The sequence below is a fragment of the Sinohyriopsis cumingii genome, chromosome 6 (assembly GCF_028554795.1).
Source record: "Sinohyriopsis cumingii isolate HCF-2022 chromosome 6, ASM2855479v2, whole genome shotgun sequence".
Classification (NCBI taxonomy): Eukaryota; Metazoa; Mollusca; class Bivalvia; order Unionida; family Unionidae; genus Sinohyriopsis; species Sinohyriopsis cumingii.
In genome coordinates this window covers 24333632-24357869 of record NC_142966.1, presented here as the reverse complement: position 1 = coordinate 24357869, position 24238 = coordinate 24333632, and the positions used below count along the sequence as shown (strand labels likewise).

Sequence of the window (24238 nt, the reverse complement as noted above, 5' to 3'; positions counted from 1 at the left end):
CAGCGACAGTAAACAACTCGTTAAACTCAAAATGTTGTAAAGTTCACTTGAATTTCAATTTCCTCCAGGAAAGTTTCACAAACTGCAGTTCCAAACCCTAAGGAGCTCAACGGTTTCTTGATATTTCTCAACTTGATGTATTCCCTAAACAGATTACATCTTTTCATATTTCCCACCACGTGACGTACTCATATCACCACAGGATGTCCACAAAAAGTAATTGTCCCCTTCCTGCTGTTTTCCCCAAGAATCTAAATATACAATTTCATTCATCTTACTATTAAAACTTGTTAAGAGGTTTACTGTCCATTTCTTCCTGATTGTCGCTTGTTGGACGCTGTTCGTAAAATTTAAAAAACTTTGATTTTTTTTATAGCAAAAGCTTGATCGCGTTTTTATCACAAAATATGTTCAGTTTAAAGTGTTTGAGCTACTATGGCAAAGTTAGTTTTGTTCCCAGACTAATTCTACTGAATCAAACATGAGTTTGATCAAAATAAAACACGGACATGCTATTATCAATATTTTACCGCAATTGAATTTCTGTTAATTTGTCCTTTTTATTCCGTAAGTCTTTATTTTAAACGTCATTTCCATGAGACTTAGGGCAAAACTGTAAGGTTGGCAGGCATGAATCAGGGCAGTACACTGATCAAGCTATTTTATTATAAGACACTTCTTTGTATTTGAAGACAACTATGCAGGTTTTAAATGACTTTGTCTCTGTAAAAGGTCTGTACTTCAACGTTTTGAAATCAGAAGATACTTGGATTGGAAATATAAAATGCTCCGATGAAAAAATAGGTCTCAAAATTGATATTAACTGGTCACTGTCCAATTTTAGATAGAGGAGTAGATTTCTCTTTGAATTTGAAAGCTATGGTAGAGCTTAATTATTTGACAAACTTGAAGGTAGTAATGAAATTGCTCAGCTGTTGGCGCAAAAGAAAAATGTCCCTTATTTGAAAAATTACTTTGATGAAATCCTTGCTTTTGCCAAAATCGGTTCATCATTTTGCTGCTCTACGAAGTCCTCCACCCCATAAAGATGTGATGTGTGATGTGATTTTGATTTTTAACGTAGCTTTAACAATTTTTCAGTCATATCGCTACGATGTCTGCAATGTGGCAGTTTATAGTGATGTCTAGCACTGGGGCATCATGCCACAGACATGCAGCATGATGTCCCACCCAGTCACATTATCCTGACACCAGGCCGACCGGTCCTAACACTAACCTCTTAATGCTGAACACCAAGTGAGGCAGCTGCTAGTACCATTTTTTAAGTCTCTGGTATGACTCGGCCGGGGATCGAACCCACGACCTCCCGCATCCGAGGCGGACGCTCTAACCACTTGGCCACCGGAGCGGTTACCCCATAAAGAAATGAACTGAATATATTATTTTTCAAGTTCATTTGGAGTGGCAAAACTAAGAGGGTAAAAAGAAATATTGTAACAACTTTTAAGGAAGGGGATTAAATACGAGTCACTTGCATTTCTTTGTCTGTAACATAAAACTTTCCTGGATTAGGCACCTTTTACTGAATGATTATGGATTATGACAAAAACTTTTTTCTGAACAAATATTTGGAAAATGTCAAAGGTATACTATTAAATATCGGGAAAAACCAAACTGAAAGAAATCTCAAAAACAAAATAAAAAAATAACTCTCTCAAGATATTCCTAATTTAGTAGCTATAGAAAATTTTAAAGCATACACAAAAAGGAGAACAAAAGTTGTTGCAATTCTTAAACTCCTTTTTGTTGCACAATGATATCTATAAAGTTTTGATGATAAAGACAACACAAACAATTTTATACTGCACTGTGCTCGAATATCAAATATATGTGAAACAAAAAGAAACTTAAAAGTTTTGTTTAAAAAGTGGAAATAGTTTTCTATGTAATACTTGACAAAACTTTTCTCCTTTGGGTAAGAGCAAATAATAAATTCGTTTATAAAGATCTGATAAGAACCAAGATACAAAAGCCAAATGGTAAACATGAAACTTGGTCCAGGCAACTACGGTGTCCAACTGGTGCAAACAAATGGACCAACTCTTTGTTTTTGCTAAACCTTGTACAAAAGACTCAAAACTGATCAGTTTGAAATGTCAGATTTCTACAAAGAAATATTGCCACAAACCTGATTTTGAAAAAGATTAATTTAAGTGATAATGATAAATCAGGGTTCATGCAGACTTAACAAACATAACTTCTGTGACTTTCCAAAACTTTTCCTGGGACACTTCACAAAACTGAAAAACCATGAATAGGCCATTTATCAACTATAAGTTTGTCATGTTCAAAACAAGTTTTTCAAATTGGTGCTTAGTGCTCAATGAATTTAGCAGTTATCAATTTTTGTAAACCTTATTGTCAGAAATTCCATGACTTTTCCAAAACTTTGCAAGATTTTGAGAACTTCAATGACTTTTTTCAAGGCCCTTGAAACAGATGTTTTTAAATTCCAAAATTTTTCCAGGATTCCAAGACATGCAGGAATCCTAATAAATGTAAGGAGGAATGGAACACATTAATCACTTTTTCGATGACTGTTCAGTTACTAAACATTTTAGGAAATTATTTGCAAAACAGATCCAAACTTGTGAAATTTTAAAATTACGTGCCATCTTTATAGGAAATAACAACTATGATCTTATCAGCTTTTAATTTTGTTTGCAAAATATATACAGATAACATTGTGCATCAAAAATCCCAAATCTCACCTATAATAAACTCCGTTTTATCAAATAGAAGGCTTGAAAAAGTGGATAACAGAAGTGATGAGTTTATGAAAAGTGGACCCTTTTTCAACTTTTGGTTTGATTTTTGTTTTTCTTTACTTTCACATCAAGCATGCAATGTAAAACACCTTTGGGTTTGTAAAGGACTGGTTCTATGTGTAGATTATATTGTGAGTGTACGTGTCTGTGTTGTATCTAAGTAAGGGAACATGTGAAAAGATCATGAAGGAAAACATCTGGTGGTTATGTAGGAGAATGTAAAATCTTTACAACTTAGGTTCGATAAAAACAAATAATCAGGGACCTTAATTAAATTCTTCAGATTAAATCAGTGTACAGCTCTATACTTTAGTCAGGAATGTGAGCGAGTGAAACAACATGTTATTCCATGATATTACGTAGAAATACAAACAGTTGCCATTATGTCTATATATCAAAAAGTTCATGAGCTAGAGTTTAGATTTAGTCTAACATGTGTTGCAGATCTGGAATGCAAGTTAACTCAAAGGAAGTTGTGATGTGACATCATATATATATTTATATACAGCCATCTCCAACGGTGAGGAAAAAGGATGCAGAGGAAAAGTCTTACTTCCATATAAGAACAATAACAAGAACATTGAATACACAGTTGAAGGATCCAGTTTGTACTTTATTTCCAGTTGTGATACTATTCACACAATATACATGTATATTATTACAGTCCTATCCACATGTATCTACATCACCTATGTCAACCAGCTGCCTATGGCGATGACAATCCTAAATACTGGGCACATGGTCTATAATTTCTACTAGATTTGTCAAGCTTATGTTGATGTAAAGATAAACAATAAATGTATATGTCGACATAAGCCATAGGTCCCAAGTTAACAAATCCTTTGTTTTCTAATCGTTTCTTTTGACAATCTTCAATTCCTACCTATAGTGTGTTCTACAATTTTTTGATGTTGCAGTAGTAACCATGCACTTTTCATTAAAGGAAGTCGGTACCAAACTTGAATAAAAGCAATGATATCTGTCAAGTTTTGCATTTTCCAAAATGACCAGTTATTGGAACATGTTTATTATGCAGTGAAAGATTCCTTTTTGACAGGAAAAAAAATTACTTTACGTTTATGATGGCTATCAATGGTGACATAAAATGCAAATTAAATTTACAATCTGTTGAAACTAAGTATCTGCCCAAAGCTGAAGCATCATCTCACAAAGATGTTTGTAAAAAAATTTCACCTGTTGATAGGTTTTCATTAACCTATGAAAAGTCTCATCCCCTTGGTAGCCTTAGGAAAAGATTACGTTTGTTGTCTGATCTCAAGCAGGCCAGAAGCTAGCCAAGTTCATGCAGCATGTAAACAACAACCATAAGCCACATACTACTGGTAATAATAAATACTGTAGTGAACTGTTTCAAGACAGTGTTTGTTGACAATAGGGATCTTGATCAAATGATGACTATCATTCCTTTTTCTACATTATATTTATGTACGTGTTCCAACAGGATGTGACCAATACATGAATTTACTAACATGTTATCTATATACAAATTATGGATTTTTCATATACATGTAAGGTACTTAACCCATTATGGATTGGATTACACAAAGGGAACACAAATATAAATTTCAATATACAAATGTATTTCAAATTGGTTTGTTCTTCATTTTATCAAAATTTCCATGAACTATTTTCTCTGTGTAGATCCTGCTCATGGATAACAGGTAATTCAAACAAACAAATTTCACTTGCATGTGGATTTTGATTTTTTTTCAGCCCCCTCATCATGCTGACATTCACTTATATCAATATTACCTCAGGCCCAATGTCAAGGCCAACTGCTATTACTGTACTTCGTTAGTGTCAAATCGTCAGCTCAATTTTATTTGAAAAATAACTTATCCCTGGCAGTGATGTATCATGTAAAAAATCACTACTTGGCATTCAGATGTGAAAAAATTTCTATGCGTCTAAATCATAAGAAATGAATTACAATAAATCATTGCAATGGGAAAAATTATTTCAATTCTAACACAATTAAGAACCTTTTAAAAACAACTTCAGTGTTAAAATATAATCTTTTGGGGGTAAAACTAATTTTAATAATGCAATATTTACCTGTAGATATTGTTTAGCTTTCTTTATCTTGCCAAAAATAAGCATGGTCTGTTTCATGTGTATACATTTTTCCTTAAGAGTAAAAAATTGTCAATAACATGCAATTCCTCATCCACCTCGCATTGTCCTTGGTATGTTATGTGCAAAACAAGCACAGAGAGTTCATCTTTTCATAGATGACTATTACATCAGGACATCAGAGGGGTGGGAGATCATTTGACAAAAACTATGGGTAAGTTTTGCATAATTAAAATTAGTTTTATTCCCCCATAACCTACATTTTAATAGTTACAATAGCTTACTCATAGCTATTGTTTAGCTGAATTTTTCAGTATTGAGGGGCTGACTGATGCTCTGTTAAAGTGATAAAAAAAATTAAAAAAATGGAAAGTACTCCTCATTGATGGAGAAGTCCATGTTATGGAATGTTGGTATTTCTCGAGGCCACACAAGGTGCTGTAATGATGGGACCCAGAGAAGAAACAAAACGCCTGTGCTTTGTATTGATAATGAGCGAAGGTAAAAGGAGGAAAAGATAGTGTGGGAATGCCAAAATGCTGCCTTTAAGATGTCTCCAAGGAGGAGTGATTAAGGTAGGTCAAGGAGGTAGCAACGGCTCGAACCAAATGGGCTCTAAGTTTCATAAATAAAAGGTGTCAATCAGGAAGAAACTGATATGTTCTTTAGATTGTGGTGATAATCCATCATGAAATAGTGGCAGCTGAAATGTCTACAGAGACCTTGGGAGAAAGGAAAAGATGCTTCCCACCCTTTCTTTTTCATTTGGATGCCTTAAGAAAGAAATGGAGTGCCCTTACAGAACATAAAAGTCTATCTGTATTATCCGCAGCACAGATTCGACTTAAATGGGGGATTTCTACTGTTAGTGGAGCTATGGAAGGTAATTGATTTTGGCTATAAGTCCAAGCTGATAAAGGTGGAAAACCGAATCGTAATTCCTTTTTAAACTAGAGACAGCCAGTGCCAATAATGAATTTCACTTTGTCATCATGCTGAGGTAAAGGCAAGTAGAAGCAGTCTTGAGAGCGAGGTCCTGAAAAAAAACCCCACTCAATAGTTCATAAGGAGTTTTGGTTAATGACCATAAAACACAAGAAAGATTCCATCTAGGTGTAACAAAGCACAAGACAGGTTTCTGCTGCTCAAAATACTTCACAAGGTCAGCGAGGTACAAATCCAAACCAATTACCATGCCTCGAGAGAATGTAAGTGTTTGAAATGGCAGCTCCATAGCCCTTGATAGTGGATAGAGATCATTTTATGTTCTCAAAGATAAACAAAAGAAAACCAGCAACAAAATTTATAGAGGAGCAGCTAGGCTCATTTTCTACTACACCAATCACAGAAGTTCCTCCATAGACCATGGATGTAGAAATTCTCTTGGACTGAATGACGAAACAGGCAACCTGGCCAGAAAACTTGTTCTGGAGAAACTGTCCACCAGAAACGTTTTTCATGCCTGGAATATGCCGAACACCGAGTGTTATGTTCTCCGAGGTGGCCCATCGCAGGATGTTCCAGACTTCCACACAAAAAGAAGGGGCACGTGCACTCTTTTGATGTTGGAGATAAGCCATGATGGATGTGTTGTCAGAGGGAACCATGACACACTGACCCCTTACTGTCGATGCACCCCTTGCAATGCTAGGTATACAGCCTTCATTTCTACGTTGGTTATGTGGAGGGATGATTCAGACGGGGTCCAAAGTTTCTTAGAATTAGGCCCTCTGGTTCTAAATGAGCGCCCCAACTGGAATCGGACACATTAGTGAACAGATAGCTGTGGGGTTTGGGTACATGCATATGGGGACTTCAATCATGAATCTGTCCCAATTCATCCACCACACTGACTGCAAATGGTGATGAAATGAATCTTTGCGAGCTTTCCACCGTGTGAGGAGTAACCATAGAGGTCACATATGAAAACATCCTAATAGACTCAAGTCGGCAGTGGCATTCAAGGTTCCCAGAAGGGACAGGTACAGGCAAGCAGACAAAGAAGTTTATGCTCGTGGCATTTCTAACAAAACCAGGATTCTATCTATATGATTCTTTGGTACAAAATTATGGTTTGTGAGGAAATTCATTCCCACATAAGTAAAGTCTTGTAACTGAGTTCCAATGTTTCTTGAGGTTGGGCAAAAGGCCAATTTGAGTTACCCAGGACAAACAGTGGTACAAATCCTGATGAATGGATTTGGTCATTGTGGATCAGCCCAGAGATCTCACTAGGATTTGCAAACTAGGAGTCCAGGACTCCCAATTTGGTAAAAATGGGAGTCTCACCAGCAAAAGTTGCAGTCCCCTCCCAGAAAACTATGCAAATTAGAAGAACTATTGGTTGAAACTGAGTTTAATTTCTACATTCTTTATAACATTGACATAGCTCTTGTTTGTCCATCAGAGTGAGACTGAATTTTGTCAATCCAAGAAAGGTCTTATTCCAAGCACTAAGCTAGGCATCACAAACTTTTCTTACATTGGCTACTGTCCCATCTAAACTTTCAGTTCTAGGCACTTTAGCTCTCTTCTGAATCTCCTTAAAATCTTCATCAGTTTGCTGTTTAACTACAAAATATTATCCAAATTTGTGAATGGCATTTTGTCTAAGTCTCAACATGTCTTGATTCCGAGGTAATGTGCACTACTTATTCTGCTACACTCGGAAATGAACAGAATTATGATTATTTGATGTACTCTTTTAAATGACCACAAGTACATGTCTGGGTCTTTCTGCCTCTGAATTCAATCACTGTAAATATCAGTATATTTCCCACCCAGCCGCAAGTCAAAGCCTTTGAACTTGCCGCCCAGCTATTGCATCATGTTCTTCTGATGTACTCTTATAAAGGCAACATTTACATCTGGAGGTCTTTCAGCCACTGAATTCTGTCGCTGTAAATATTAGTACATTTTCCCACCCTGCCACCAGTCAAAGTCTTTGAACTGGCTGCACAGTTATTGCATCATGTTCTTCTGATGTACTCTTATAATAACACCATGTTCATCAAGGGGTCTTTCAGCCACTGAATTCTGTCATTGTAAATATCAGCACAGCTAACTGATCAATACATTTTCTCACTAAGCAAGTGGCTGAAGCAGGACTGGCAAGTCTTTGAATTTTGCCGCTCACATATTACATTCATAAGAAGGATTCCTGCCTAAGTGATTTTCTGCATCCCAGATAAACATTGGCATCCAAATCTGTGGGAAAAGAGGGTTATGAAACTATCTCCTTCGTTTCCAGGTTCGTAAGGTGACTGTTTTTTGGTTTCTTGAAGCCAGACGATGGAGAAGGACGTCCATTTTGAGGCTGCATATTGGATTAGGGCTGTGTCTGCTTAGAGAACCTGGCAGTAGACCCTTGCAGGCGATTCACACTAACACATTTCCTGGCCGATTGTGATGGGCAAGGAGTGGATGTGCAGGATCTATGTTGATGATCCGAGAAGTCTTGAGATGCCACAGTAGGAATGAGGCCTGCAAACAGATTCTCGGCTTCAAGCAGAGCAGCCTTAAGGATGTCTTTACTGTGATCGAGTAATACCTATGAGGAGTCCAAAGCACTGTCACAGCAGATATGAAGAAGTTCACCAACAAAGCCATTGAAACCGAAAGTGCATGCTGGGATGTCTTGGCCACAGCTTCCTGTATGCGCTTAAGGGTGGCTGGTTGAATGATGCAAATTGCAGCATACTAATAGAAGCAGCTGAGAAGAGGTCAGCATGTGAAACTATAGGACAAGCAGTCAGACTTTCTGTTCCATAGGTTCCACATGAAATACGCACCTTGGCCACACTTGCATTAAGTTGGGGAGGTTTTGTGGGCCACTTTGGAGAATGTGCCCAATAGCTGGCAGAAGAGACCAAGGGTTGCAACACTGAGGAGAGAGCAGCCCACCTTCAACATTTTTGATTAATATTTTGGCCCTTCGAAAACCTCTCAGCAATTTCCTCGATCATAGAAGAATGATGACCAAGGAGGCCTGGTTGAGGACAAGCCTCTTGATCTTTTCTGGGCTGGGAAGGTGTAAGAGGCAACTGACTTCGTTTACTGCCTTTTCAAAAGACTGTACATCTTCTCCCATATCTAACAGAGATGAAGGAGCGGGCATAAGAGCAGGCATCAACTGACGTTGCCCCATGCTGAACTCATTAGAGTCTATCAGAATGGAGATGGCATAACCTAGGATGAGAAGAGGGTATATGAACAATGGTGAACAGTGATGGTGAACAGTGATGACTGATGGTGGGACATGAGCTGCAGTATTGCCTATGTTAAGAGAGCAAGATCCAAAAGCCCAATGGGGCATACATGACCAAGGCCCCTGAGGTGGAAGGCCCCACATTCCATAGGAATTCACTGGGATAATAGGAGAGAGGAGGGATACCTATCTAGTCCCCTAGCCTAGTCTGAGCCAGCTGGTTAGACTAACAATGTTCACAATGAGGTGGTAGTAGGGGGGAGCTGGGTCAAAGCCGATTCCCATGCTGTGAGGCTATAATATGATGATCAGATGATACATTATCGTCAACTGATGCATCACTAAGAAAGGTGAGGTGCTGATCCCTCCTAGTGGGAGGGTGCAACACTACCTGTGACAGGGCAGTGGCAATGCATCTCCTCCTCAATTGGAGGCAGTGACACACATTTGCATGGTCACTTTATCTCTTTAACAATGGGAGGCAGCAACAAGCTGGGAAAGGCATTGTTATTTTAAGAAACACAGAAGCTTTAAAGTCCCCATGAAGAAGGAGAATGAAGCTTTGTTGTTGTTGTTGTAGGGTTTAACGCCATTATTCTGCACACGGTAGGCTATACATGGCAGCCAGTATTAATAGGGGAGGAAGAACCCGGAAAAAACCTCAGCAAGAACCACCGACCCACGAGAAGCTACTGGCAAGCTTTCTCACATACCCACATTAGCTGAATCCGAGACTCGAACCCACGCAGACAGAGGTGAGATGGCAGTGATCCGTAATGGAGAGCACTTTAGACCACTCGGGGCCCCGAGAATGAAGCTTCTTTCTTCTCTGATTAGTGATGCTGAAGTCTGCAAGTTTCCAGATTTCTGCAGACCATGATTTACAAAATGTACAACACCTTCTCCCAGTGTTAACATTATTTCTTTATACAGTAAATAAAATAAATTATTTATAATGTCACATATAACTCAGCTTGCCGCGTACTGAGTACACTTCTGTGTTCTCTATAGATTTCTGAGTAAAATCGGTGTATATCATGATCAATTTTTTTCTTACCTGGTTACGGAGATCTCAATCAAGTAATCACAACTGAATCGTTTACAGAGTGTGCACATCTGTATGTCCAGTCTACAGTGCAATAATCCTACCTCATACATCTCATTCATTAACAGCTGTATAATTTTATTTCATCTAAAATCACAGTGGCCAATACAAATCTACATAATTCTAAGCCATTATTCATTGATATGTCAAACAAGACTGAAATTTAAGTGAAGCACTTCAGTGAAGCTGAAATTTTATTTTCATTTCAATGCAATTTCACCGAATAATTTTATCAGAATTTTAGTGGAAGTCTACTGAGATCTCAATAAAATTGCTAATGAAGTTTCAACAATTTTCTGTGAATTTTCACTGGCACACTAATGAACATTTTGTCACACTTTCAACAAAAACAATTTACATCTGCATTTTTCCTATCATTCTTTAACAGTTTATAAAGAAGTTCAGTAACACATTATTTTAGCAGTTTTCCTAGCAGCTCATAGCAGTATATAATGCAGTTCAGTAAGAGTTACTTTAGCAGCTTTTCGCAGTTTCATCTGCCCTTCAATTAATATTGATCTTGTTAGATGTGAAATTAAATTTTTTTTCTTGACAAATAGCTGTTTAAAAAATGTTTAGATACAGGTAAGGTTTAAATAACTGCCAAGAACTGCTAAGGAACACTTGTGTAACTGCCTTAAACAAACTAATTGACAGATCCTGGTTTCTGTGGGAAAGACAACTGATAAACTGCTAAAATTATAAAACTGCTAAGATTAAGTAACTATCCGGAAAATGCATTCCATTTTAAATTGTGCCGTCCTTCTCCTCCTTTAAACTTGTTTTCTTGCAGGAGTTGCTTTAGAATTGCATGATTACACAACCTTAAAGGAGACCAGAAACCAATGGAGATATCAAATAATAATAAAAGTACTATAGCAGAAAACCTTATTCTGAAGTATTATCTGCGACCGTAATGCCAATATTTAAATATTGGCCTATCTTCTAGGAGCTGAATTTCCGTGGCCTCGTATGCAAAATTTCCGTGCCTATTCGGTTGCTTTCGGGATGTGACATCACAGTAGCGACTCCAGCAGCCCAAGTGGGAGTTGCCAGAGTAAAAGACAATGCCATTTTGCGTTGCTTACGGGTGTAATAGAACATTAATAAAAGCCTGTTGACATAAAAACAAATCTTTTCCGAAAGATAAAGGCATAATGAAAGAATGGGTACATTATTACAAACGAGTCGATTTCAAAGCAACACCATACAGCACTATGTGCTCGTTACATTTCTCAAAGGAATGTTATGAGAGGGATCATGAAAAAATAGCAGCTCAAAGATACGCAAATGCTAGGCCTAGACTAAAAGTTGGCGCTGTTCCAGACATACCTTTGGACATTTTAAATCCTGGGAAAAGTGTTAAATGTGTGAGTTACGAAAATAGGCAGAATGACGAGTAAGTGACCACAAAATGCAACAATCAATCCACATATCTTTTATCTAAAAACAGCAGTGCTAAAAACAAATCTGATACCCCAACACCCTGGTCCCCTCTGGTTTTAGTTCCAGCCCATCCTATATTCAAAGTGAGGTGCCCGTCAGGCTTGTCAAAACAAAAATTGTTTGCCTTAGGAAACTTTGATTGCGCTGGTGAAATGAGTAAATGTATTTTCAAGATGCTGACATACATGCCTTAACACGGCACAATCTAAATCAAATCACCACTCTCCTAGGTGAAATTTAGATTTGATTTTAATCAAATGGAAGCTTTGCTAAAAATAAGATTCTAAACCTGTCATGTTTCGAGAAAACACAATTTTCAGTAATCTTATAAAAATTAAAAAATTTATACAAAAAATGCATTGCATACATGTAGTATACATAAACGATAATCTGTAATAATTAGAACTGATATAAAACTATTCCTTGGGCAGTTTAAAAAGCAAGAGGTCAACGTTTCACATTTACTGTCTGACAATAGAACGGGGGCGGGGTGTGTGTGGTGTACTATTGACCTCCTTGCCCCAATGTGCGACCGCCCATTTGATGTGCCTTTTCTCCCTGTGATACGCCTTATTATTGCCCCATGACAAGCCCCTTTTGCATATTCTGGTAAGTTCTGGCTAAATTGCAAAATAGCTAAAGTTTTGATTTAAGTATGCAAACGATAAAGCCGGTGTGACTAATGAACATAATCCTTATCCTTGCATTGATCTTGTGAAAAGGACTGCCTTTCGGACATACTTCAAAGAAACCATGTTTGACAGTGTGTGTATGCGTAAGCACCAGCAATTGATTACCAAATAAACGATGCCTATTTTGTTGTTACTTACGATGCCATGGACCTCATTTTAACAGTTCAAATCTGCAGTCACAAGTTACCGTACTTGTGGCAATTGTTTTTCTCACGTTTTATGCCCCACCTTATTTCCTTAGGTTTAAGTCTTAATGCATGTAACACTGTTTGCTGAATAAAATATTTATTCAGAATTAGTTCTTTAGGGCCACATATACTGCATGGTATATTTTGTTTTATTCCTTGTAATTTAATCATGATAATTAAACTTTTCATATACGGTAGAGGAATGTAAGATGTTAACTGGCCGAGTTTCTTTGGCGGAAATAGAGATGCGATTTTGTTTGCAGAGAAAATTTCAAAGTGATCATTCATTTAAGCTAATTGGTGACAATTTTATTCTTTTAATTTTTTTTTTAATACTAAAGTACTGGCGTAGTTGTTTACAAAATCTGAAATTTACTTAAATAATGTTTAATCTTCACGTTCTATTTATTGAAGAAGAAAAAAAGAAGAAAAAAACTTGTATGATATTAATTATTTCGTCCTGTGCCGGTTTAGACGTGTGTGGGTGTGATTTGAATTTTTAACGTAGCTTTAACAATTTTTCAGTCATATCGCTACCATGTCTGCAGTGTAGCAGTTTAGACTGTGGATTGCATACCTTATGTTTAAAAATGGTTTGGAGTTGGGGTTTTTTCTTTTGACAAATGAAAATTGACAGACATAATGTAATAATCGGGACTTTGCTGTGCAAAATTGAGAGATATTACAAGATCGGGAGGTAGACGAGGCATTACCCCCAAAATCGGGAGGTTTGTCTCCCGGCTTGAGAGTTGACAGGTGTGAACTGTCCGGGCTTGTGGAATTTCATTCAGGACTTTAGTTTATTTAAGTCACCAGCCTGGGGCCTGTGCCTAACAAATTTCTTTTAGCACTTACCAGTATAGTATATAAACTATTATATGAGACTGCAGATTCAACTTTTGAATGTGCAACCCAAATGTGGTCTCCTGTCTGCCTCGCTCGCCAATGTTTATGTTTGTATTCGAGGACTGGCTAGTATAGCGTCACGGTACCACGTGATCTGTCGTCTCGTCAAAACTCGACAATTTACGGAATCGTGGTATCTTCCACGCAATATAATCACTACCCGCGTATGATATTTAATTTATAAACATTGCAGTCAAATTAAAATCTATAGAGAATTACATACGTAAAAGGAAAATTTTGATTTCTTGTCTCCTTTAATGCAGCATTCTGATGTTGATATAAGCTTGAATTTCAAGTCTGATTGAAGTATTATTTCTTTCACAGTGGTAATAATTCAGTTAGATGCCAAATCTTACAAATATGCATGGATCACGCTTGCTATCAAATATCATATTTCAATGAAATAAACATACATTTTAAAAATCTTCCCAATCAGATCAGAAATTTGATATTGAGATTGGTAACAATCTCACCCAATCAATAACAAACCATGTAACTAAAATTACAAAACCACTGTCTTAACCAGGATTAGTCTACATAGTTGGTGATGAAGTTGATGTCTTCACTGTATCCTTAATCAATTCATTGCAGACGGGGCATTTCACCATGGCTGGTGCACAGTCTTGACATGTTACAAGATGACCACATGGCAGAAAAACCACACTTGTGGTGTTTTCTAAACAGATCTTGCAAAGTGTGGCTTCATACAATTCTCTGTATTCTCTCTTTATCTTTTCTTGATCAATGTGCACTTCTGCAGATGATGCCTTTTCCGACACTCGAACCCCTGGAAAAAATGAAAAGTACTAATGGACAGAGATGGCTGCCAGTATTAAACCAAACAATGTACTACTAACACAGCCATTGTTCCCTGCTGCCACACTCAAATGGATGGAAGTTCAGGAATTATTTCAATTACAATGTTGATAAATTACCTCTATATAAGGAAGTTATTTATATTCCATGAACATTTATGAAAACCTTTAGTATCAATCTGTGCAGACTAGTCAATTAGCTACCAAACTCTTGATCTGAACATTGTCTTGCTTCAATAAGTTTGATAATTTCTTTGACACAACATTTTAAAGAAAATAAAGTTTTCATTCAGTGTTACCAAGGTTACACGATCAAATAAAGTCAAATATAACAGGATCAAATTTACCTAATGCTAGGAGGTCAAATATATGCACGACAGTGTATCTCCAAGGGGTGCAAGACTGAGAGTCAAAAATCTCCTTGGCGCCAAAAGTAGGGTCAGACTGAGTAAAAAAGCACACTTTGGAATCAAAACTGGTGGTCAAATTAAATATCTGGGGGTCTCTGAAGCGCAAATGAGGGTAAAGGGAAACACTATGCAAGGATGAATAAAAGGACTGGAATAAAAAAGTAACTACAAAATTGCTCCTGACCCAATATTGCCATAAAAAAGTTTAAAAGCAGATAAAATATTCATAAACATATAGATCTTGGCACTTATATTTTATTCTTGGACATCTAATACAAATATCATTCATACTTGCTTATAAGTCAAGTCAAACTGCAAAAAACCCACCAAATCAAAGATCCTGATCTGCTGTAGCATAATGTGCGTGCAGGTCAGGGCCTATGCTGTTTGTTCTACCGATTAATCCAACCAAACTGCATAGAACCAGATATGATCGAACATTATGCAACAGCAGACCTGCATCTGTGCAGTTTGCAGTTGTATTGGTCTTCTAAGTAACTATACATGGTAATTTAAGTCTTGGACCAATGCATCTTTTGAAAATATAAAGCATTTGTAGCAAAATAACAACAAAACAACAACTATACAGTCATGTACTCGAGCTTCCATCTACATATTATAAATAACACTGCTGAATTATGTTAACTGAATAGATTATTTTGAGACTCTAGCTGGATTATCCATTTCTCTCTTTATGTAACAGCATAAATACGTCGACTAACCAAATAATCAATTGATAAAATAATTTAATAGAATGCACAAGAGCTAACTAGTAAATATATTCAATACAAATTCACAGACCTCTGATCAACAGTAAATGCATGGCCTTAGACCTGGTTGATTGAATTCCCTTATAACACATTTAATTTCATCATTCAAGATTTAATGTGAGAGTCAAAAGTTCTTATATTCTTCCTTCTATTCAACTATATTCTTGTCATAGATATCATCTTCCTTCCTGGTATGTCTCTGATGTGTCTCTTCAGACTCCATGTTTTTCTATCCTCTCTTCTCCCTTCATGTCTTCTCCAGCACACAATGGACCTCTTTGCATCAACTACTGCTGGCACCAAAATCTCCCCTTTGAAGCATAACCTTTACAAGCAAAATCAAGTTTCCAAAAGTTTGAATTGCTTGGAGTGGCTATCCATTAACACATCTGATCCAATCCAATTCGTATAGCACACTAACAATTTTCTGTGAGTTGTTCTCCAAGTAAAACACAGGCCCCTACTACTTAATTTTAGACTCCTCCATCATCACTGATAGCCAACAAGTCAACTCTGATTGGTTCAGCTGCATCAAATATACTTTGTCAGAACAAAGTTCTGTTTACACATGGATGTGAATTTCCTCTAATGCAAATATCTGGCACCCGAAAAGATAGGCAAAGATCAAAGATTCAGGTCTTCTTTGAAGTTCTACGCTATCCTATCTACAGGTTTAAAAAGATGCCCAACACATGTACATAGGTAACAAAACTATCCTATGAAGGAGAGTTTGTTACATGTACCAACATGTATTTAATAGTTACATTTCTTGTGGCTGTGTGATCTGGTGGATCTCCAATGACCTGCTTCAGCATCTTTGTGTTGTTCTTAGTAACAGTCAGCTTTTTTCTGTTGATATAGGTGTGTACTTCATACATCAAATGTCTTTGCAAGTGGGGATTATGTAGTAATGGGGCTAAATGTGCGTCTCAAGGGTGCCTATTTTCACCAACAAGATCAAAAACAAACACCCATTATTCACCAAAAATAATCAGCAAGGCTTGTAACTCAGTGACTGATGCATGTTCAGTAGAGTCTGTGCATACTGTATCTAACTGTCCACTATAGACTGGTTTGACTCAATAGATTTTCAGCTATCTTTCTTACAACAAAGTTTGACAGATGGACAGATAAGTCAAAATAATGTCTTCCTCACTTAAAGGAGACTGTACTATCAGGACAAGCCAACAACATAAAGATAGCGATATTTAGTGGAATCTTATTTTCTTCATTTATATTTTTTTTCAATACTTTACAGTCTCCAGTAAAATCTCTTCTAATATCTTTAAATTATACATATCATATATATAAATATTGTACTTACTTGGTTGTCCATCTTGTTTATTACTTATTTCACTCTTCATCTTGGCTGAAAAATATGAGCAATAATTAGCCAGTTACCCACATGACCTACCAGATAGAAGGGCCATATCATTGCTGGTATAAATACATCAAAAAGGGGCATAACTCGATAAATTTTATTGTAAACCAGTGAGATTCAAACATGAAATATATCATCTTACCCTAAATACTTGTATCAAATTTTATTTTAATCCATGGATTCCTTCAAAAGTTAAAAGTTCTGTGGAAGCAATTTGTGATATGACGAAAAGATACATGACAAATGTGGGCAACACTACATACCCACTCCACAGATATAATTGTAGTCATGCAAATTGCCATAGTTACTTGTTAGAGCTATTTGACACAAATGCATTATTAGTACTGTTTGATGATCTTGAAAGCTGTATCATCTCTAATATGTAGGTGATGTGAGCTCATTTCACGGGACACAAAACATAGTAAGATCTGCCAATGTCACATACCAAGAGATAATAAAGCTGTCATGATTAATGTACTATATATAGTTAATAGGCTTTTGTAATATACCATTAAGGAAAGGACATTTATTTCATATAAGAACTGTTAACATATTGACAATATGGTGGAGTCATTCATGTGATGTCATAAAGTGGTTAAATTTTTTGTAACTGAGGTGATTCAGAATTGGAAAACAGTATAAGTGATGAAAGTGTCCATCACATTACTGGAAAATGGTTGGAACAATTTGTCATTTATAGGTCCATAATAAACTGATTAAGTAGATCTACAGTGTGCAGCATATCATTATCATGATGACAATGCAGATACCTGGTATTCTGGCATTTTGGGATACAATCTTCAGGCATAAAGTAACCTTAACACAGGACTACGATGAAGACACTCTTCTGCCATAAAAGTGATGCTTCTGTCTTGTCATTTACAGGTGAAGCAATAATGCTATTAAGGGCTGTTCCAGTAAAACATATCCCCCCACCCCCCCGGGGGACGGCACTTCAAAAAAACTTCTGTAGGAGGTTGTGTTTCAAACTATTTTGATTCTGACAGTGGACGGTTGGTTAGGAAAATCACTTCTGTTTTGGGTTGTGTTAACAAAATGAGAAATCGCTGGTGGGGTTGTCAGAAGAATAAAAACAAATATATATTTAAAATTGCATCTAACCCCCTCCTAGCGGTCTAATGTGAATAAAACATTGGAACAAGCATTTTATGGTAGTTTTAGCCTTACTTTCATCAAGTTTTACAAATGTGTGTTTCGAATAAGGGCCACACAGGAAACCAAAATGGCTGAATCACAACACGGTTTGTCTTCAGACGACGTTTTCAGTCGGCAAATACTGGCTGGTGATAGCTATTACGACAATGAATTTCATATATATTGGTCTGTTGGACATTGGGAAAATGTCACTGGAAATACCAGTGTGTGATTTTGAGCCCAAAATCGATGTTGAGTGTGAGTCCGATGTACATGTTGGATGGACAATATGCCAGTTATATTTATTCAAAATACCCATGTCAAAGCAAGCAGACTATGGGAATGTAGGACTTAAAACATTAATACAGCATTATGGAAGAGACAAATCAGTCTGGCATAAGAGGCAGCAAAGCAGTGATTCAAGGAATGAATCTTTGGCAGAGTTCATGTTAGTGAAAACTGACAGAGGTCTCGGAAACGCTTATAATCACACGTATTTGGACGCCAGTTTTTTTAATATATTTAGGTGGGCGGTATAATTCACAGACCTGCCAGTCCTGCTTCAGTCACCAGCATAGTGGGAAAATGTGTTATCAGTTAGCTGTGCTGATATTTACAATGACAGAATTTGGTGGCTGAAAGTCCCCCTCCCCCCCACTGCCATCGTCACCATTATAAGAGTACATCAAAAGAACACGCTGCAATAGCTGAGCGGCAAGATCAAAGGCTTTGACTGGCAGCTGGGTGGGAAAATCTACTGATATTTACAGTGCTTGAATTCAGAGGCAGAAATACCCAGAGATGTACATGTGGTCATTTATAACAGTACATCAAATAAACAACTTTAGCTTTCATTATTGTGTTCATTTCCAAGTGTAACAGAATAAGGAGTGCACGTGACCTCGGAATCATGACATGTTGAGACTTAGACTTGAATGAGTATTTTGGGGTTCAATGGAAAACTGACAAAGCTTGTAATGAGATTCAGGAGGGTGCTAAAGTTGCTAGAACTGATAGTTTGGATTGATTGATTGATTGATTGATTGGTTGATTTTTAATGGCGCATCAGCGCTGTTAGGCTATTTAGCACCAAACTAAGTGTTATTTGTATAATCTTTTAAAACTTATAAAAGGTCCTATATCGACCAGCGATATAAAAGAACAAATGGTTGAAATTAAAAACGGTAAGATGGTAACGGTGCAAAATAAAGCTTCCCGATCAACGGGAGATGTAAAAAAGATGAATAGGTATTAAAATGGGATGGTATATATATTGCATAAAACTGCACAAGGTGATAGCATAAAAGTCAGAGTTTAGAGTAAATATTTACGGCTTTCAGGAACTCTATAATACGAGTGATGTTTACAGTATCAAAAAGTTCTTTCATGTCATGCACAATGTAATAACGATCGCGCGTAGGTTGTAGGTCAAAGCACTCTATCATAAAGTGCTTGACAGTGAATGGTTCATTGCAAGAAACACACTCTGGTGGGTCTTCACCTTTTAGTATATGGGTGTGGGTGATATAAGTATGACCAATTCGGATTCTTGCAATGACTATCTCCTCCCTACGAATGGTTCTGTAGGAAGGATTCCATTCTCCTAGAATGGCTTGATTGCATGAAGTTTGTTATTCACGGCATTATTCCATGATGCCTGCCACTTCTGACGAAAGAACTTTCTGATACAAGGTTTAAAATCAGTATATGGTATTTTAAAATCAGATGGTTCTTGAGTAAGGGCCATTTTAGCAGCGCAATCTGCTTTTTCGTTACCTTTAATGCCAATGTGGCTAGGTAACCAACAGTATATTATATTGTGGGAGACACTCAGCTCGGTATTTTTGAAGAGTATGTTTTTTAATAATAGGTTCTCCAGTTTTCTATTGTGTAGTGACTGGAGTACTGATAGCGAGTCGGAGAATAGCAAGGTCTATTGCTCTGATTTCGGCTGTAAAAATTGATGCTCCATTTGGTAAGCGAACTTGCGTTGTGTGATTTCCACAAACAAAGGCTGCAGCAGCCTTTTCCTCATCCTTTGATCCATCAGTGTAAATTCTGGTGTAGTTTTTAAATTCGGTGAGGAGTTCATGGTAAGAGTTGTGTAAGACAGAAGGGTTTATTTCTGATTTTTTCCCATCGTGTAGTGTAAAACGTACTTTTGGCTGTTTAATTAACCAAGGTGGTGTTTCGGAGATGGACGTTTTCTGAATTTTAGAAAGATCTATATTTGTAGTGTCAAGGCTGGGTGATATTCTAATGCCAAAGGAAGGTATGGCGTTTGGTTTATTTTCGTATAAAGTTTTGTATTTGGGTTGAAAAACAGCCAAAAAAGTAGGATTCAGAGGGTTTGATTTTAATTTGAGAGCATACTGTGCAGAAAGCATTTCTCTGCGATGCGATAACGGCGGTTCATTCGCCTCAGCTAGAAGGCTTTCATACGACCAAATGAAGTACATGCTCTCTATGTGCAAAAATTAAATGGCATTAAACAGAAGAGACTGACTGATCTGTGTAAACTCAAGGCAAGATGGATAAAATTTGTCCTGTTTGTGTTCGGTTCTTCCTATGTATATTTTGATCATGGTGGGTTTTTCTGCAGACCTAATGATGAAATTGATGAAAAAATACTTGATGTCATTCTGATATATGGATTATTTACTACACTGCTATTCTGTCCATCCTGAGTCTTTTTTTTTTTTATCATCTCCTTTGTCTTACTGGTACCAGTGATTTTAATAAAATTGTAACTTCTATTTTCTTGCAATCTAAATATTTGTAATGATGTGTTGTTGTCAAAAGCTAAAATGTGCTTAGTGTTGTACAATCTAAAACTATTAATTAGCAAGGGACTAAAGTAAAAAGTGGGCAGAAATTATTGCCATATTATAGTGTTGTTAGAAACAACAGAATAGTTGTACAAGATGTATTTTGCAAAGTTGTAGAACTAGGGCTCCTATTGTCACCACATATTCTACTTAAATAATATAATATCATTATTTCTCTATATTCCTATCAGTATTTTTCCAGTGGAAGTAATTTTTCTGATCTGACGTTCATTTCATGCGCAATTTTTACACATCAAGAATTCTCACCATATCATTAAAAAACAATGTAATCTGCACCAAATTGAGTTGTTTGAGAAGAAATAAAAAATTTTAACCCAAAAATCACTGAAGCTACGAGTTCTTGCATTAAAGTCTCACATTTGAAGTAGCCATGATAGAAGTTTAGGATGCATCTGTACTAATTTCACCTTTGGCATATCCAAATCTTGAATGTGATTGAGGAACATAGCTCCAAAATAAACACATCAAATTTAGAACCTGTTCATTAACTATGAATCAAGTATCCGAGTTCAACTGAATTGTTAGAATTTTAAAAATTCTTTTCACAACATCGTAATTAGCTGTCAAATACTGGACTAAGCCTATGGTCTTTATGCCATCCCAACCAAGACCCCACCACAACCATGTGACCATGACCATGCCCAATGACATCATAGTAATAATCGCTATTCAACTAGAGATGACATATCTTCGAGAATTTTGATTTCAGTAGAACCGTAACAGAGTGGAACAGTAAGAAAGAGTGACAGACATTTAAGTGTTAAGGAGATATTTAACAATGGCTATTCCTTCTGCCACCACATCCTCATTGGAGATCACACACACACAAAACTTAAGAGTAAATCCTGAACTTCTGGCAGCATCCCTGCAGGGGAGATAACTTGACTTCGATTTTATTGATCTCTGGTTATCCCATGGTATTTCTGTTACTTGAACATTATCTCACAGTGTGTCCAGTCAGCATGGTCAAAAAAGGCTTCCAACCATTAAGAGTTGTTAAAGGACTCGCATTACTACAGATGTGAAAGAACGAGAACCATATGATAAATCAGTGAAGATAAAACAGAGTATATATGGGTTTGACTGTTCCTAATTGGTTGATAATGAAAGTAAGATTTTAGTAAAAACAATCTTTTGAGAGCTTGTCCTACTTGTAACTGAAAAAAGTGAGGGACATTGTTTTATTAACATAATCTCCGCTCCTTTACAGACATGAATTAGGACGACTCATTACTGAAATCAGCAGCAGACTCTTTGGTGCAGTATTGAAAGCACACATTTCAAATTTGTGTTAGGTCCAGAAAATGGTGCGGCTCTTATGGTTTTCTTTTCACAAAAGATGACGTCCTAGATGTGTCTATATGAGCACTCAGAATTTTAAGTTAATCAATTTTAATATCATGGAGCTTGCACAGGCTTACAGTGGGAACTGAATTAGTACAGAGAGTCCTGAACTCTTGAGTTTTGTGCAGAAATATGGAATCCAAGCAGAATACATCCAGAAATGTACAGGTTTTCAATCTTGGATTTAGTCTCCCCATTGCGTTTCACACTGACATGCATATTCACAGAACATTTCTATAGTAGTAGGAAAAGTAAGTGAGAAATTTAGATACCTATCATAAACAAGACAAAGAGTATGTGGGGGAAGAAGATCATAAGAACAGGCTGGAATAGAGAAGTATAATAAAAACAATAATGAGTAGAAGTGTGCCTCTTTTTTATGTGTGCAACATTATTTTCTTAGCTTCAGTAAGAAATTTCGTCAAAAGGAAGACAATAAAGGGTGTACAGTTAACTAAACCAATATGAATTTAGCTACTTAAAATATGTATCAAATTGATTTTAACCTTCTGGTATGTTTCTGTCCATTCTGGTGATATGTCCACTGAATCAGTATGGTTGGAAAAAATATTTGGCAAATTTAAAAAATTCAAAATCTTTTGGCAGATTATGATTATACCCTACTTCTGCCTGAGAGATGTGAATAATTTTATTTCTTAAACAATAATGAGTAGAAGTGTGCCTCTTTTTTTTATGTGTGCAACATTATTTTCTCAGCTTCAGGTAGAAATTTCATCCAAAGGCTGTATCAAATCGATTTTAACCATCTTGTCTGTTTCTGTCCATTCTGGTGATATGTCCACTGAATCAGTATGGTTGGAAAAATATTTAAAAATTGAAAAATCTTTTGGCAGATTATGATTATACACTACTTTAACCTGTGAGATGTGAATAATTTTATTTCTTGGTTTTTTGATTGTGGTTGTTGCTCAGTTCAAATGCATCACTGAAAAACATTGATGCATTCTCATACTTTGTTACAAATATTTATTAAGATGCATATCTCCAGATATTGGTGAATATAGCTTGAATAACTTATAACAGTTCTAGTTAGAACAATGAACCTTGTTAGGGAAAATTTAAGAGAGCTAAAATGTAAACTTTTTGGCAGTTTGTGATGCAGGATTGCTCAAGACTTTTCCATCTCATATGCTCACTGTGAAAAATCCATTTGTACCAACTGATGATGACTTTTATGTAACTGTCAGAAAGGCATAACTGACGATATTCAAAAGTCTACAAACATTTGCTGCAGTTGCCACAGTTGATTAGTTGGTTGATTTAGTTTGGTTTGATGTTTTTGTTGTTGATTTTTTAACAATATATTAGGTGGAGGAAGAACCCCGAAAGACCACCAACATAAATTGGTTGATCTGTGGCACAAACTCACTCTGTGAGATGTGCATGTGATGTAAAAGCAAGCACCTTAGTACACATGGGCACATGGAGCCTCTGTTGATTTGACGTTTATCTCTAACAGCCGAAGTCATTTACAGACATGAGATCTCGGGGTTTCGGTAGATCATTATGGCCTTTACACCATTTTCTGATGAAGAGAATCTATATATGGCAGCCAGTTTTACTGCTGAAGAAAATCAAAGTCCTTTTGAGACACCGAACACCACTTACGTAGAACCACTGACCTTCCACAAGTAACTGGCAACATTCTCATTTACACATTGGAGGCAAGTAATCACATGACAAGCATCATCTACCACTGCCATGGAAGCCCCTCAGATTTGTATCACAAGACAAGCATCTTATACAACTCTGCCATGAAAGCCCCTCAGGCCATAGGTATAACTATAAGTCTCATTTGAAAGACTAGAAGTGGGAGATAGAACCTGTGACAACTGGACTGAAAGTGCAGAATTTTACTGCTTAGGCCATCAGTGATGATGATGATGCTGTTGACAATACAGATAACTGCAATGACATTGATTTTATGAGTACTCTGGGAAAAATGATTCCTTTACTTTCATCCATTTTTTAAAATCTAACTTATGATATAAAAATGTTTGACTTGCTATATTTTTTTTATAACTTTATATTAGTTTTGCAACAAGGCATAAAAATAAGACATCGGT

At 36.6% G+C, this 24238-nt stretch overlaps 1 protein-coding gene across 2 annotated transcripts in view; it reads right to left on the bottom strand.

The window, feature by feature from the left end:
* Positions 1-3381: 3381 nt before the first annotated feature.
* Positions 3382-24238, bottom strand: part of LOC149796498 (uncharacterized) — a 206355-nt gene continuing 185498 nt past the window's right edge. For both annotated transcript variants that reach the window (XM_089961214.1, XM_089961215.1), the window contains exons 10-11: positions 16747-16791; positions 3382-14214 (exon numbers count right to left, since the gene is read on the bottom strand). In XM_089961214.1, the coding sequence (XP_089817340.1) occupies positions 13961-14214; positions 16747-16791 (299 nt within the window). In that variant the 3' untranslated portion in view covers positions 3382-13960. The remainder of the gene's footprint in view (positions 14215-16746; positions 16792-24238) is intronic.